Source organism: Nilaparvata lugens, chromosome 3 (assembly GCF_014356525.2).
Source record: "Nilaparvata lugens isolate BPH chromosome 3, ASM1435652v1, whole genome shotgun sequence".
Lineage (NCBI taxonomy): Eukaryota > Metazoa > Arthropoda > Insecta > Hemiptera > Delphacidae > Nilaparvata > Nilaparvata lugens.
The window spans coordinates 28,776,840-28,795,181 of NC_052506.1; the positions used below are offsets into that span (position 1 = coordinate 28,776,840).

General features: G+C 34.0%; 1 protein-coding gene across 1 annotated transcript in view; it reads right to left on the reverse strand.

The window, feature by feature from the left end:
- The window catches only part of LOC111055255 (dipeptidase 1), a 206,463-nt gene that overhangs the window by 11,940 nt on the left and 176,181 nt on the right, over positions 1 to 18,342 (reverse strand). The window contains exons 6-9 of the mRNA XM_039423477.1: positions 3,850 to 3,982; positions 2,382 to 2,532; positions 1,488 to 1,557; positions 400 to 576 (exon numbers count right to left, since the gene is read on the reverse strand). Coding sequence (XP_039279411.1) covers positions 400 to 576; positions 1,488 to 1,557; positions 2,382 to 2,532; positions 3,850 to 3,982 — 531 coding nt within the window. The remainder of the gene's footprint in view (positions 1 to 399; positions 577 to 1,487; positions 1,558 to 2,381; positions 2,533 to 3,849; positions 3,983 to 18,342) is intronic.

Consider the following 18,342-nt stretch of genomic DNA (forward strand, 5'->3'; position numbering starts at 1 on the left):
CCATTAAACTTTGTGATTTGTGTGGTTTTGTGTTTGTTTCGGTTTTGTATATGTTTGGACTTTTTAACATCAAAATGAACTTTATTCCGAAGTGAAAAGTGTAAATTCAAAGTATTGTGCTCACTATATAACCTTAGTGTTCGGTTTCCATTAAAGACCTTTGGACTATATACGGCGAGGTGAAACTACCCTTGGGTCTCCCCACCATTTGAAGCCATACGCTAATAATAATAAAAATCCAGCATAGAAAATGGATTAGTTTAAAGCTCTCAAGGTTTCTATCCCCATTTTAATCCAATTGATATGCCCAGATATTCATAAGCTCAGATTTGACAATTCAAGCCACAAGTTCAACGTTTTTGCAAAACTCATCGTATTGTCGTTTTTAATTTTACTCACCAATTTTCCCAAAATGTGGTCAGGAACATTTCTTGTGCTATTGCAGAGTGCCCTGGCTGATGAATGAGAAAACACAACTGGAGCTTTGCTCACGTCCAGTGCAGCTTTCATGGTTTTCACTGACACATGCGAGAGGTCGACAAGCATTCCCAGTCTATTCATCTCTTTTACAACTATCTGCGAACATTCACAAATATTTACACATGTTTTCCATTTCAGCTCAAATAAAAGACTCCAGTCCACATTCAAGTTACATGGATAATCATGTGTACAACATCCTTGATTTCAAGGTTGTTTATCGGGTTTTGGAAAATTTTTGCCAGTGAATTTTTTTGAAGTTTCTCAATTCTGAACTATCGAGTTACCAAAATGAGATACATTTATAAGGAAAATTCTTCCTATCATTTTTAGTTTCTGAGATATGAGGGCCTAAAGCTGAGATATTCAGGGTAGTGAGTCATATCAGAATGGGTAGTAAATGGATCCAGGAAATTTAGAGAATTCTTCAAGATATTTTCATAAATGACATAGGCCTACTTAGGTGTTTAGAATATCAATAATTATAGAGAAATTAATTCCAACATTAAATAAAATAACTCTCCAAAGACCAGGCTACAACTCTAGAGGTGCTCATATTTCAAAAAGTAAAAATGATGATAAAAGTTATTCCTATGAAATTTGTTCCGTTTCAGTAACTTGATGGTATCCAAATCAAAATACTTTGTTAACTATCACCAGTAGAATGTTTCCAAAAGCCCGATGCAAAACTTTAAAGAATTAGAAGCTCCACCATTACCGCACATCACAAAAATAGAGCATAAACCATTATCTTGAAACCAATGGCAATGAATGTGTGAGAAACTTACTGATAATCAATGAGCAACCAGTGTCTACCTGCCCATTTTCAGTCGTTGAAAAACCAATACATATTTTGAAGTCAATATATTTTTTTATAAATAGATGATATTTCAACTTCGTTTTGCTACGGTATTTATTGAACAAAATATTATCATAATAACAACATCATCTCAATATACTGATTCAGGTTGTACAGATTCCAATTGATATTGAAAAAAGAAACATCTTACTTTTCCAAAGTTGGTCAGTCCTCCATGCTCTGCCTTCTTTCCAGGTGTATCAACCAGCGATGAGTCCGCCCTCAAAACACAAACATAATCTATTGAAAAGCCTCTCAAAGTATTCTCAAATATTCAAAGTATTATAATATGATTGAAATTGGATAACAAATATGAAATATGCACATGATCGGATATTATATTCATCTGTATAAGTTAATTAAAATCAAAGTAAGAACTTCATAAATAATCATTTATAGAACAATAAACTAAGATTAAAAACGTGATTAAATTGAACACAATCAACTGCAAAATGCAAAAATGGTTCTCATTCGTGAATAAGTTGATATAAATGCTGCATGAATATTTCCTTCACCTAGAAAATCAGCCATTCTACACTTCATTGTTTTGAATTGAAGACGAATGTGAATTTATTTTGAATGTTTATTATGTATGCCACTGTAAATGTAAACAATGTGGATTTATACGATAAACACAATATAAGCTATACAAAAAGTATATGAAATGGTAATAGTACTCTGAACAATAGGTCATATTTATGTTAAACTCCATTTATACCTAAGTATGTAGCAATGAAGCACCAAAGGAGTTGATACTTGGAAGTCTGGTATTTGTAACTCTTTCCACAAAAGTTCTATAAAGCATAAAAAAATCGAGTGAATTAACTATCTCATTAATTCACTTAATTAAAACCGGATAAAAATGAGTGATTTAGATTTTCTGATTTATAAGATTAGGTACTTATTTAAGTTCAGTATACTCATTAATAGATTTAGCAGTACGCTCCATCGAAAGTTTCTTTACATCCCATCTCATAGAGTATTCCTGTCTTGATTAAAAAAGCTCTTTGATAATGTTGAACATTTATATAATTGGCCACTTTACCACTGAGTATTACACGTGGAAGTCAATGTTAGATAGCGCACACCAAGCCCGTAGAGTGTTCTTAGTACAGGCAAGCTGTTGGCCAATGAATGCCCTCCTTCCACTCCAATCAGACTGCAAACTTGCCCTTTCGAGTGAGCATCAAATATATCTGAAACATGAGCACCACAAGTCTCCATAGAGTGAAGTCAAGTCACTATCAAAAGCGTCATATAATTTAAAAACTTTGCTTCAATTCTTAAACTTTTGCTTCTTATGCAGATTATACTAAAGAGAGTTCAGTATACTACATTTATTGAAAATATACATAGATTTGAAAATATTATAACGAGTTAATAATCCTCACCTAGAATTCATGTAAGGAAGGATAGCAAAATAGTTACCTATTTCTGCAACATATTTGTGCATAACCGGTCATTGCCAAACGAGATAGAAAACTGAATTTGACCATCTATCGAGTTTGGCAAAACGTTTGCACATTAGTTGCTCATAATATTTTTCCCAACATCCAAGTTACTATTTATTGAATAATTCAATCACCTTTAAATTATTATTTATTATTAGAACATCGAAATTATCTTTAGTTATTGGTACCCTTCGCGAATCACAAACCGTTCAATAATGACTAGTTTTGCGATCGAGTGTTGGGATAATGAACTCATTGAAAATAAAAATGTTACTTGAAAATATTGAGAATAAGATAGCAGATTTTATCATTCCACTGCAGCAATTCACCTAATTCTATTCTAGGTATATTCAACTACAAAATCATTCATGGTGGCCAAGATTCATTTTAAACTTCTTATTGGAATACATGAATTGGATGATGGTCAACCTGATTTAGACGAATCACCTAATCAGTTTCAATGAATTCCTGGAGTGGTTGACTAAATGTTCTTCAAACTCTCTAGACCTACTTTGTACATCTAGTGGTAAATTGAACGAAATGTTTGACTCACAACTCAAAAAATTAAGAGAGATTCAACATTATTTATTAAATCTCCTTCGAAATAATAATTGACACTTTCAAGCATATACCTATCAGGATTGAATTTCTTGAATCGAGACAAGCTTCTATAAAACCCCAAAATTCCCTTTTCAATCACTGTATCGCGTACCGTACTGTACAGTCTGCTTATCTGATTCCTAGATGTCTTTTCAGGATGTCTAGCGAATATAGAGTCTGTTATCCTCAAGTCCTGATTGTCAAAACTTTACTAAAAAATTTGGTTAACTTAAACTAAAAATAACAGTTTTATCACTTATTGAAACAAGTTGAGAGCGTCTCATTTTCCAATATTCTCTTGGAACATATTAGTATTTTGCAACCTCATTTCCAGATAGTATGTGGAGTAAAACAGCTCATGCATAAGTGATGTGGATATTTAATAGTACTGTACAGCTACTGCTGAACTGAACCTCTAGTACGAGAAGCAGATATAATTCTATTAATGGAGTAGTGGTGTACCATTTGATGATGCACAGAAGGTGAGTGGAGGGCTGTACTTGTCTGTGAGCCGTTTAATCACATCGATCTGTTCCAAAGTTAGTTGTACAGCGTCCTTGAACTGTGACTCACAAGGCACGTATGCTGCCCAGAACTGAAACAAAAAATTAATTTACATTAATTTTTAAAAGTTTATATAATTTTCAATATTATTTTACCCACACAAATCATGAGAAACATACTTGTATATGCTCTGTAATTGTAGCCTAAATTACTCGTATTTTTTCATAACAATTGGCCAGAGATAGAATTGGAAATTGATTTCTCAACGGTCAGTGTATTTCTATTCAGGTGAATGTCCATTACCCAGTTTCTATATGGGGAAGGGCGAGTGGCTGTAAGCGTTAAAAACAAATCTACTGTATGGAGAGAAAGAATAAACTGAGAAAAATAGCTTTCCATTCAATACAATATGGTTCTCACCTGAAAAATTCAATTTATACATATTTGGTTCTCAACTATTAACTATTATAAGATGGTTCCTCCAAAAATCACCAACCTCTTAAAACACACTCAATTTTTTTTAATTATGTTAGTATTCTGCTCAACAAAAACGTAAGATTATTTTGATGTAAGTTATGCATGCGTCAGAAAACATGGAACGGATACTTTTCAGAAGATCTCATGAATGGAGAGCCTCATGCGAGATACCTGAGGAAGGAACGTGTACGAACTCCTAAATTTGACCAACGAGTAAAACCAAAAACGTTTCCAGTGAAAGTATGTTTGTTTTCCACCCAAACAGGGAGTTTTCCCAACTGTTTCAGAGAATTCAATAAATCAACCTGTTAACGTCCCTTTGATCACGAGTAGTTCTCTCCGCAAATGCCCTTTCAACCCTTGAGACCAACGTATATTTCCTGTTTTAAAATTCTTCTCGTTTTTTGTCTTTTCCTCACTTTGGACATTGACATTTTCAATTATTGTTTCTGCTTTTGAAATGCCAGTGTCACTAAACTTCGGTTGTTTTTGCGTTATCAACCAAGTTCGCATATTAAACATTTACAATTCCAATCTTCGAGAGAATTTATTAATTCCATAAAAATTGATAAAATGATTTTTCTACATCATATGCATCGGAGTTTGATCAAAGTTTTTGTGGAAGACTGTTGGTTGATTTTGGAGAGTCCACAGTCCAGTGTGTGTTCGTGAAAGGAAAGTCTGATCAATTTTTGTATAACTCAACGTTAACAATTACGAAAACAACTTGTTCCACAATTTTATTTATATTTTTCATTCGTGGAGAGATGTTACGGGGAAAGATTCATCATTAAAGATTGAGAAAGTACATAATCCAAAGTGTACTTATCTTCAAAGCAATAGATGGATACTTTTATTACTGTATTTAGAATGCGAGATTTCCATGAATTGCAATACGTATTCCATTTTCCAGAAACTGTATTTGTAATTTATGAAGTTTGAATGTAGTTACAGTGAAATGTTTGTAGAGAAAATATAGGGTAAGTGGAAACTGGGTGATAGGTGAACAGGTGAACAAGAGAGAAAACTGAGTCATTCTTTAATAAGTTTTAGACCTACATGTATAAATTACAGGAATGGTTCAACATTTCTGGCAAGCAAGAAAAATAAGGTGAAAATGAGTGAGGGAGAGTTAAGTCTCAAAGGATCTATTGCTTGCTTGTGCAATTTACAGATTCGTGTGTGCGAGTGTGAGAGTGTGTTCTGAACCAGGACCAGTTTCATCCCACGAGGATGGAAGTCGAATACCAGAACAGTTTGTCCCGTTCAGCAAGGTGGGGACATAAAGTAAAGAATAGAATAAGGTGGGAGGGGGTATATCATGGGAATGGGAAAGAGTACACAACACACAGTTTGCGTTCTTCTTCCGTCACAACCCTAAAGTGATAAATAATGCAGTGTGCAGTGGCCATGGCGGAAGGTGGCTGTCTGCCAGCTTTCCAAGGCAAACGCCTGTGTAATGTAGGCAAGTACCTCCGGCCGCCAGCCAGTGGCCCGGTGACCCCCCCCCCCACCAAAACTACACCAAAATGACCGACCAAGTTTCATCCACAAACATTGACATACACTGATACCTCGCTGTTCCAATCAATTCTTATCAACTTAAAAACCTCTGTTCTAATTGAAACAGGGTGATTCTTGAGCAAATACATCTATATAATAACTAAATACAATACATTGTGAGCTGTATCCATAAACACACAGTATTCTGTGAATGATAAACTATTCACTCAATTCAATTATCCATAAACATTCAAAAACTGAATTAATATAATTAGGCAATGTTTCCCCAAAGCAAAGTGCCGTCTGAGGAAAACTGGAAAAATAATTGTGTATAATATAGATAGAATTTTCCAAAGAACTTCTTACTACTTCTGATGACTTTCGAAGTGATAAAATGATACATTACACTCCAGAATTCAAATATACCCACTAATTAAATACCCCGAAGATTCATGTAACTGAAAATTTTGACGAAAGAGAGGATAGTTATTAAAATTAAGTAGAATACTAATTGAACGAGCGTTAGCGAGCTCTCACTTTTGACTCACTCAAGGTCAATGTCGTTGTCCCGTCGGACAAAATCGTAGTATTTGATTGAATAAACCATGATAGAAATTATGACAATTTTTAACAGTGGTCTTTGATTAGAAAACATGATTTTAATAACACATAACTGAGATATATTGCTTTCGAGAGATTTCTAATAAACGAGGAAGACCGTAGTAGATTCAAGCGTAACAAAGTAACTTTTTTATCTTACATTCTAAAATATATTTTTTGTTGCCAACTAAACATAAGTTTTAAAGAATTTCCTTATCGCTTTTCACTTTTATTACCGTACAGCTTACAGCTCTGTGGATTTTGAACAAGAACAAGAAAATACTGAAATAGTAGCTACATAACCTCAATTTACTGATGGTTTGTAAACAAATAACAAATTTCCTGTAAAAATCAGGAAGGCTGATATTATAAACGATGACATTCTATTACGAACTCAACACTAAACTAGTTTAACTTAAACTGAATTAGTAAATGCACTGAGAAAACCGATTCAAGTTTAAACTTTAAGATTAATTTAAACTCGATTAACTTAATCGAGTCTAGCAATCTAGCAATCTAATACTGTGCAAACGGCCCTAAATCACAACAATTTTTTCTTATGCACTTTCAATGTTATTTGTTATATCCTGAAAAAGGACGAAGAGGCTGAGTCAATTCTGTTGTCCATCAAACTTGACCTGTAAAAAAGTTCGAAGAATACGTGTTAAAAATTTGAAGCTGATTGATCAGCTTTTTCTAAAGTTATTGTAGAACGTACAAACAGACGGACAATGACTTTGGCCTTCAGTAAGTCAAAAGAAAGTGAGAACTCGCTAACGCTGTTCAAATTAGTGTTCACTAATACTTGATTATTCATGTAGGTACTTATTCATCTCATTTTTGTATAATTTAGGCTCAACTCACACTTACGCGACTCGGGTCGAGAAGAGACTCGACTCTAGTCGACAGCATGTGTTTTATGGTGACAGTCGCGGAGACTAGAGTCGACCGGTCTGAGTGTCACCATTTGGAAACACATGCTCTCGACCTGAGTCGCGTAAGTGTGAGTTGAGCCTAAATGTTGAGATATCATTGAAGCGGTTTGAGATATCGATGTGCGGGTTGATTAGTGCGGGATTAAGTCGGATTCAAAATGAAGCTGGATTCGAAATGAAGTTGGATCCATATGACGGATCCAAGATGACGGACAAAAGTTTTGAAGCGACAGAAAGTAGTTTTTTTAAATTGGAATAGGATCCCTATGGAACCAACATATTGTCATATCATATTTGTAAAAAAAATATTCAGTTGTTTCCATAATACTTTTCACTAACTCTGTATAATAATTACAAGTTGAGAATTCCAGAGATGAATACAACCCAGGGGGCCACTAGTAGCCCGTGTGTTTTAATTAAAAATTATTAAATAATAAAATGAAATCATGTTTATTTCCATTTTTACTGTCTCATTGCGAAAATTGCCAAGCAATTATACTGTTAATCGATCCCAGCTGGTTCTATAAGTTCTATACTTTACTTCGGTGAGGTACACAGGGTGTTCTAAAAAAGGCGCCCATAAGTCAGGGCGTGATTCCTCACATCGAAAGAAGAAAAGTTCTTATCAACATAGGTCCGAAAATGCTTGGTTACCAAGTTTTACAGAGTGAAAGATTTTGTCTGAATTCAGTTCCTCTGCTGAAACGAAGCCCTAAGGGTATTTGTAGGCTGTTAAGATGAGTAGGCGAGTTTTCCCAAGGATGAGACCTAGTGCAATCGAATTTTTATATTATAAACCTACTATGTTCCAAATTTTGAGAAAATCGTTAGAGCCGTTTTCGAGATCCGTTGAGCATAGATATAACACCAGATATAAAAATATAAACAGACATACAGAAATTGCTCGCTTAATATAATAGGATACAGATATACAGAAATTAATCGCTTAATATAATAGGATTATGCTAAATTTTACATCTTAATTAACAGCCAACAAATACCCGTGGGGCTTCGTCTCAGCTGGGGAACTGAAATTCAGACGAAATCTTTCACTCTGTATAACTTGATAACTAAGCATTTTCGGACCTATGTGAATTGGAAATTTTTTTCTTTTTCTGATGTGAGGAATCACGTCCTGACTTATGGGCACCTTTTTTCAGAACTCTCTGTATATCTTGGGCACTATTGTATAGTAGCATCAACGTTGTTCACATTCTGTCTACTTGACGTGTTGACAATGATTGCAGTTGTTATATATATATATATATATATATATATATATATATATATATATATATATATATTAGAATTTTGTTTAACAGATTATAGAATATAGGCTACTGTGTTGGGTGGTAGAAGGAAGTTTGTGAAGGTTTCAGTAGGGATATTCGCCTGCAGGAAGCAGTTAATTGAAGGTTTTTATTTATGAAGATTTCTGACTTCCTTATTGAGTGAGTCCTCGTGATATTGATTTGAAGATTGTCGTGACTTGATTCTGAAGTAATAATTGAAGCATGAAACATTTTATAAAAAAATATTGAACAGTTATGTTGGAATATTGCAACGTCTTCCCTCAAAGCAAAATACTGAATTTGTTTTCTTTGTCAAGAAAATATGACGCACCTTTCCATAGTGGGAATGTTTTCTATCACATCTTTTGAAAGCAGAACGGATGAAAAGAAAAATCCACTTCTGCAACACAGGTAGGAGTTATTTCAATCATGACTTTTGAAGGCAAAGAAATTCCGCAACGGCGTATTGAACTGACAGATAAATTCATGTTGGCTGGAATTCAGTGAGATGTGACAGCTCCAAAGACAACCAAGTAGTCAAGCCTACGTGGATGAGTAGAGCAAAGCGGAGCAGAGCAGAGGACAACGACAAAACGAGATGCCAATTGAGAGTGAAGGATAGAGATTGTATCCATAGAGAAGGGATGAGAGAACGAGAAAAGAGAGGATGGAAGAGAGATTAGAGTGTAAGAGAGAAAGAGGATGGTGATGTTTGAGAGAGGAGGCTTGTGGTGAGCAAACCTCTGACCAACAAGGGCATAAACCTAAGACTGCGTTATTGTTCCAGACAGTAATCTGCTCTCCTGGTCCTACTTATCCTCGCAATGCCTTCCTCTATATACTGGCATCCTTTGTGAAACAAGATGAAGTATTGTAACTTCATCCCAGAAACACGGGGTTACCTATCTAGAACAGCTTAACTGGTATTACAAGGCTTAATACCCACTAGCTGCGGAACAGTATTTTTGCCATTCAGTTGCTCGAATTATCCTTCAAATAGAAAAACAACAGAGTAATGATAATTTCATGAAGCTTAACCTGTAATATTCAAGAATGATGTTTGAATTTGATGTGTTGTTATTCTTTCACGTTACAATGAGCTTCAAATTTGTCCTAGGAAGCTCTTAAGTAGGTCTATAGCGCAAATATATGAAATATGCTTGGCAATTGAGCTTCGGAATTTGAGTGTATTCAATACACTTCCATGAAATTTCATATTAGTTTCTTATTTATCAATTATAAATAGAACTTTTATGATTTGCACTGTTGTAAGAATTATGATTAGTGCAGTTTTGGGTTTGAACTAGTGGTACTTTTCTGCAATTTATGTAATTATTATCAATGATTGAATAAATAAATGAATTATGGACTGGGTTCTCCAGTATATTTTGTATTATTTAATGTATGTATTTTCCAGCCTGTTTTCCCAACTCTCAACTTCTTTCCTTCCAAGGAAAGTAACTACAGTAATTTCTCAAGTGTTTCATCAAGGATATGTTTTATAATCGTATATTAATATATTTGGAATGTGACGAACTAAACAAAAGTGATATGACGTATGCTTTGCAAATGACGAGATAATGAATAAGAAGAGTTCCTGCGTACCTGACAATGTGCAAAAAATGGTTATTTGGGAAAAGCTGCATAGTAAATATTATTGTTGAAAACTTTTTTGTGAAGAGACAACATTGCTAGTTAACCTGATCAAAAGAGTAAGATGATGATTTTGATTTTATTGTTTTGAAAAATATAGATCAGAGCACAAATTTATTGATTTAACCATTCTAAATCACTCATGCGAAAATTGGCAGCACAAGATATAACACAGAATGTTCGAAGCATTCCACAACTATTTGGAAGTGTAACTTTCTCAATATGATTCATTCCAGCAGTCACCCATTATCATTGATAGGATATTCAAAATGATTGAGAATTATGTGCTCAATATTGATGGGATTTTGAAATAAAACCATCATTACTGGTCGAAATGAAGTGAGAGACTTGATACACTATAACTATTGGCTGAAGACATATCCCAATTATAGCAATTTCATCATCAACACATACACGTATATTAAATAAATCAAATATTATACAGTTCAATTTCCTCATTGTAGATGGTTATTGTTTAAATATGTGAACAGCATATGTTACAGCATACAGCAGAATACAGTACAACGAATACAGCAATATTATAAAGGTGATGGTTTCTTGATCCATTCCGAGCTGCTTTGTATAAACACACTTTTTTATGTATTTGAACACGACATGCAGTCGATTATTAAGTATGATCGCTAGACGATTGAAAGTACTCCAGTCAGTAAGTAAAAGTTTTTAATATTTACTTAATAATCGACTGCATGTCGTGTTCAAATACATAAAAAAAGTGTGAATATTATAAATGTTGGTAATATTTGTAATCAACATTCACAAACTCTCTGCAGATTTGCCAGGAGTAAGAAATCAGTTTATTAAAATTATCCCGACTCAAATGAAGAACATTTTTGCTCCGAAATGAATCATTCGGTAATCGGGCCGTCGAAAGCGTTCACGGCCGGCGCCGAATGAAAGCACTCAGCAATCTGCAGCGACGGCAATGAATAGCCTACAATTCAAAATTTGCCATTTTATTCGTTGTGGAATGATGGCAATGGATTACAGCCTTTCATCGTACAGAATTCGTTCCCAGCTGAACAAACACCGAATGAATTCGCGTCTACTGTTCCAATGCACTTTGTGTTTGTGTTGCTGGAATCTATGCTTCAAAGAACTGAGCGGATGCAAGACTTCACTTGGAGTTTGTACCCCTTCCAAAACAATATCACTGCGGTAGTAGATTGCGGCAGTGAATCATTAATAATATTTATGGTTTTCGTTTATTGTCAAGTGTAGCAGCTTCCTGCGATGCTGCAAACCTACGAATTAGAATAGAATTGACCTACATTTCAACACTACCTAACCTATTTATAACCAATTATTCATACTTAACTTATAATTGCGGAATCATTTTCATAAAATGAAGATCAGGTAACAAACCTTGTCTAATATATTCATTGATGAAGACGTGTTTGGATGAGCCAACATTCCAGAACCAGTATTGTTTGCTGTATTTGCAAAGTTAAGTCTTAAAACAATAACTATATTGTATTATTAGTTGTTATTTGATATCATGTGGAGTAAACGATTGCTGGAAAACGCTCATGAACGTAAACATTTTCACATTGATGTTGATTCATTTCACAAAGCTGAATAATGAATATATTTCAGGTGATAAATTTTCACTGCATACTTTTATGATAAAGTATTATAAAATAAAGCGGTTTTACAATAAAGCCTGATTGAGTTTGATTGACCTACAGCTCCTAGATTTGTGGAGGGTTTTCAATTGAGCTGCTTGTTAGAATAATAACTTCCTGACTTGTGATTTTATATCATTCTCATCTCCTAGATTATCTAGGAATCAATAATTGTTGTCTGTAAGTAATATATCGAGTTTTGCGATGATGCAATAGATCACACAGAGTTTAGCAGGCTTTGGTGTTTACCGACAGGCGACAGGTACACACCCACCTGCCTTCTCAGGATTTCTCTCCTCCAAGATTGATCAAGATTTAATTAACTGGTGCCTGGTCCTTGAACACAAATTAGATGAACGGAAGAAGAGCCCCACTCCAATTTCTCAGTTTCCCTCCACAAGATTAGAGTAGTAGTTGGTTGAATCCTCTTCCATTAGATAAATGTGAAGTAGGTCTCAGGGATAAAAACAGGAAAAATTACCATTAAAATGTAAAGCACAGAAAGCTTTCATTTTATAATTACTATAATCGAAGATGGTTAATGAGTTATTATTCAAGATTGAAATTTTCTTGAATGGTTCACATAGATTACAATTGAAATAATCGTAGAATAGTCAAGGCGTAAGTGTTTAAAAAGGCTTCTTGTGGTTTCTACAGTGAAGCCGGAGACACTTTTGTAAGCCCGGGTCACATTTATCATGCAGCGTTCCGATCCGACTCATGTTCGATTTATGTGTGGATTTAATGGGGTATATGGCCCACGTTATAATGGCAGTGATGAAAGATAGGAGAACAGCGTTGCCGATTCTCTGCCTTGCCACTGCCTTCTATAGAATATATCTGATACCGGTATATCTGATGAAATATTAACTGTTCATTCTTTTAAAAAATGATCAATCTTTTTTTTGTCGAGAGAATATATTTTCCAATAATTTAAAAATGCATTCTCATAATAATTGAGATTTAACATTTTGCTAATTAATTATATTTCTACAATGTTGAAAAACGATCTGGCAACGTTTAAGGAGTAGAAAAGGGTAGCGCCATCTTCATTCTGGAATGATAGACAAGGATAGCAACACCAATGTTAATCAAATACTGCCATTTTATCGTGGACGCCTTTGTAACTCATAGGCGGCAGGCATCAGATAGGCAACCCGCCACACAAGAGTCGTCGCGTCGCAATAATTATAGTTTTTCTAGAATTTGAACAGTCTTTTTCAAAATTTGGGAAGAAACAGATTTGTGTTAGTAAGCCCCAAGTGTTTAACTTTGTGAATGAATGTTCAATGAATATTTTTATGAGTAAAATATTATAATGGCAAGGAAAGTATTATAAGAGTGCCACACCAGACTTTCTTTATTGTTTGGCATTTGGTGTAGTATTGAATATCAATATCGAATCGATTCTTCTACCAGAGTGGTTCGTTAACATAACTCCAATAATTAGAAGATTTATTCAATTTCCGGATTGTAACTTGTTTCTTGGCTAATATATTTCATATACTGAAATAATAACTTTTTCTTCTATGAAAGATGTCTTTACACAAAAGCACAATACTAAAATACAAAACTAAATCAACTTTTGCAGCGCAAAAACACGATTGAAAGACATCATTATTATTATTATTATTACTATGTGCTACTATGAGATGACACTTTGAAAAAAGCAAAATTAATCACTGTTCAATATATGATCAACCAATATTGAATTCTGTTTTGAGCAATAAAACTACGCAATTTGTGTAGAGAACGCTCAAACTTTATTCAATTATTTTCGAATACATTGCAGCACCAAGGAAAACGACACTTCACCAAGACGTTCTAGTTTGAGAAACAAATTCTAATGCAAAGCTTTCAGAAACCAACGCCAGCGAATGAATCACCTACAAAGCCCAAGGCTCTGAGCTGTGATGAAATGAGTTTTTTTGTGACAAGCAATTGCTATTGGTCGGGATTTCTCTCAAACCACAGCCGAAGCAATATTGCAGCGTGGCCTGAGATCTGAAGTAATTTTTGTCTGCCTCGAGAGCGCTACCAATCATGCACTGATTTGAATTAATCGTGCGAGAGACTCGCCAATCTTCAAATATGTCAGCGTCCAATTGAATATTTTTCAACTTGATGTTTTTTGATGAATTAGATCTTTTACTGTTGCGACGTTACCGACTCCAGAGTAAAAATGATTGAAAATTGATTGAATTGAATGAATATTATTAGGCTGCTTTCATTGAAATTGATATTAAATAAAATATAGATGAATGATTTTATTGTATAATGAGATGAATGAGAACAATTCTTTCAAGTGTTATATGAAATTGTCATATGAGTGTAATATAGTGGAATAAATTGTCATGGAAGTATGATATGAAAGTACCATTTGTGTTACAAATCATTAAAACTTTAGATCCAAACAAACTTTTAAATCTTTTATCTTTATCGTCAAATATCAGCGATCATGGAGTTTAAAATGAAAAGAAAAACGTATGTGTAATTTTTTGCTGTTGATGAGATGTTTTTCGTTGGATTAGATAAGAGAGGATACTATTTATTTGGAAAATAACTTTTCCTCATGCAAATTATGATCTATTATATAGCAGAATGGCTATATCAAACTCAAGTTTACTGTGCAAAACCTTTTTGAAAGTATAATTTCACTGTTATTGAATAGAAGAGCCCTGATCAAAGCTCCGGCAATGGATATATTCATTCATCATAGCTGATAGAAGCCACATTTCCCTTCTCAAAATCTTATCGGAGCAGATATGTCCAAATGGATTCTATTCCGATAATCTTATTCTACTGTCGTGCAACAAGGACTTATCTTCGACATGGATTACCATGTTTCCATGCTGCAATTGGTAATGATCATAGGTGAATGAGAATAGTTTGAAACACATTTTCAACATTACAAATTAGAATTGAATGACATTTTCTTACAAACACAATACAAACACTTCTTCCACATGATGCAAATAGCTGATTGAAAGTTTTCCACAACATTGCAATCACTTTTTTCAGAAAATCTTTGGATTCAATCGAATGTTGCGCTCTCCACTCTTCAAAATTCCTATTTGGCACGGCTACAGAAATGTATATTACTCCAACCCATGTTCTGGAACAGAATGAGAGCCTCTGACTTCTCCAGCTCCAGTTGTTATGGAGAAGTCACATTAGTTCGAGTATAGCTATTATTTTATATTAGAGTAGAATATTGAGGGTTGTAAAAATTATCGCCATAAATGTGAATCACATTTCAAACGTCATGCCCTATAATCAGCTCCGTTCTATGCTCTTCAAATTGAGCTGCTGATAAGTGTTAAGCCTATTGTTGAACGCTGATAAGCACTCTCCACTGAGCTGTAAGCTCTCATACTCTGTAATTACATTATATTCTGCTCACAGTAATGGGCTTAGTCTCTGAACATCCTTCACATTCCTGTCGAAACCAGCTGGCAAGGAATCTCACTTCTTGCAGATTTGGGTTGAAATATGAAGATAAATGGTGATTGATTTTGACGCGGGTAATCAGAATAAATACAGTTTCATTCTACCTGGTAAATTATAATTAGAAATGCAATACTAGTCCACTCTGTATGATAATTTACAGTAATAAATCAGAACAGGGAAAATTTCTGCTAAGGATGACACCTACTCAGTACCAGGCTTAGTGCATAGAAGGGTTGATGAGAAATGAATGGAGGTGTTAGCACAGATACGCATAGTTATCCATGTTAATATATGTTATAGCTATAGTTATTGACCGAACGTAGTGAGGTCTATGTTTCAACTCGATTTGCTTTTGTCTGTCTGTATGTAACGCGATTACGGCCAAACGCGTTGATAGAATTCGATGAGATTTGGCAGGAATATTCCTTTTTCAACTGCGCGTCGATGTATACACAATGTTTTTTGAATATTTGCATTAAAAGGATACTATGAAAAGAAAAGGAATTCCTCCATACTCTGATATCACTATATATATCATCTACTTTGAAGATAGGATCAATCAGACTATAGAATCATTCATAACCAATCAGCTGACAAGTGGATTATTCATTGCATGCATTACACAGAATATCGGGGTACCGAGCTTCGCTCGTTTTTCTTATTTATTGATAAACAGAATCCAATTCTCTCAAATCATCGTGTTTATATTTTACAGCTGGCTATACGTCAGCTTATGAATTTCGGGGATGCGATATTTTGATTTTCCACAGAATCACTCACTCACTTTTTACTATCCACAGCCGACGAAAGTCTAAGCTGTTTCAGCCAAGGATGAATATTATCCTTTTAATGTCGTTCAGCGAGTTTTCCCAAGGATGATACCTAGTGCAATCGAATTTTTTTATCATAAACCTACTATGTTTCAAATTCCGTGAAAATCGTTAGAGCTGTTTTCGAGATCCGTTGAACATAAATAACCAGATATAAAAATATGAACAGACATACAGAAATTGCTCGCTTAATATAATAGGTTGTCTGGCCGTAGTAGTTGAGTAATATTTTTATCAGATGGAAAATATTATCACGAAACTGGATAAATCATCATATGGGATACAAATTCATACGTGAACTGAGTTTATTAACATAAGTGAGTTTTTGAGAGTAAATTATGATTCAACTGTGAATTGTGATTAAACTGAATCAATTAGAACAGGTGACACTTTTGGATGAGAAAACTGCGTGAGGTATACTGTTCACAGAACTCTAGTATTAGTTGCCTGTGGATCAGCCAAGCATATATCGGATAGAGATGTTGGAAGCAGATGAAGTTGGTGCAAAAAAGCTCTTTCCCAGTCATTTGGAACTAGTTGTAGTCAACTATTTCTAATCCTAAATTGAGAAAATCGAAGGGAAATATTATTCACATTATGCGAAAAGCATCCTATGTCTCCGAGTAGGAAGAAAAAAGCTATCGATGGTATATAAATTATAATGGACAGAGATCAAAATATTGTCTACGATGAACCGTAGCTCAAAAGGAGTGTTCTACTAACGGAGTATTACTTGATAATAAATTCTTCTAATATTGAATTAAGCTAATACCAACTAGGAGCTGAAACGAAACCATATATAATGTGGTTTTTGTTACATAGAGATAGAGGATAACCGTTGAGAATGATCTTCTTCAACATTGCATTATTCTATAAAATATAGGGTTTCTTGAAAACTTGTAACATAATGAAGTAGTGGAAACAGATGTTCAGTATATGGGAACACTATAGAACCCAGATTGATGAAAGTATTGAAGCCAGCAAAAAAAAATTTCCAATGTTTCCTCAAAGTAGTCATCAATTGAATAGAATAAACAATTATATCTTAGAGTTTACTTTATTTATTCCTCATAAGAATTTGGATCCTCTCCAAAAGGCTATGCATGACTTACTCCAATATTTCAATCAGCAAGGCTTGAATTATCAACCAAATTAAATTCTTCAAGTCATCAATAGTCGTGAGAGTTATTTTTACGTAGATTATTGATTTAAAATATCATATTTTTCAAGAGGAAGTAACTGCAGTGTCTATGAAATCAGCGCACTACGATGAAATCTTAAGTAACTTTCTTCTTCTAGGAATTTGAAAATGTACGTTGAGAGAAGTTATAATTAAGATATTCTTAGCAAGTAGTATAGGTACTTATTCAAATGAATAATGTATCATATTGCATATGGTTAGCTTGATGAGTTCTGTGTTGAATCTTTTGTTAGGACGTGTATTATGGGGTGAAATATGTGTAGCAAAATTCGATTTATAATACTCTATATTAATAAGAATAAATCGAATTTTGCTACACATATTTCACCCCATAATACACGTCCTAACAATAGATTTAACACAGAACTCATCAAGCTAACCATATGCAGGCACCAATTTACATATTATTGTAACTACATTATAAATAAGATTCCAAACGATTTTATAGATAAAAAAATCTCACGTAATTTACTTAAAAGTATAGAATATTGGATTGAGCAGAATATATTCTTCAAAATAGTTGTATGAAGTATAGTATTGTACCCAACAAGCATTGTTACTAGAAACTGTGAACGATGGTATTTCGGTTTCAAGTTCTTGAACCAGGTATGTAATTGTCCCAAGTATCTTGCAGGAGATTAGTTTTATTGTATTTATTTTCTCTTTTTGAAAGATTAACTGTCATGATGGCCTCAAGACGTCACAATAATTAATTGGATATCACTTTATCATATAATATGTAGTATTCTTAAGTTTTGTTTTTTTCCAAGCTTTTGCGATTTTTGTAAATTACTGTAATACTTTCTTTAACATTATAAAATTTGAATTGTATATAAAGTACTTGAAGCAGAATAAGTGAACTGCAAC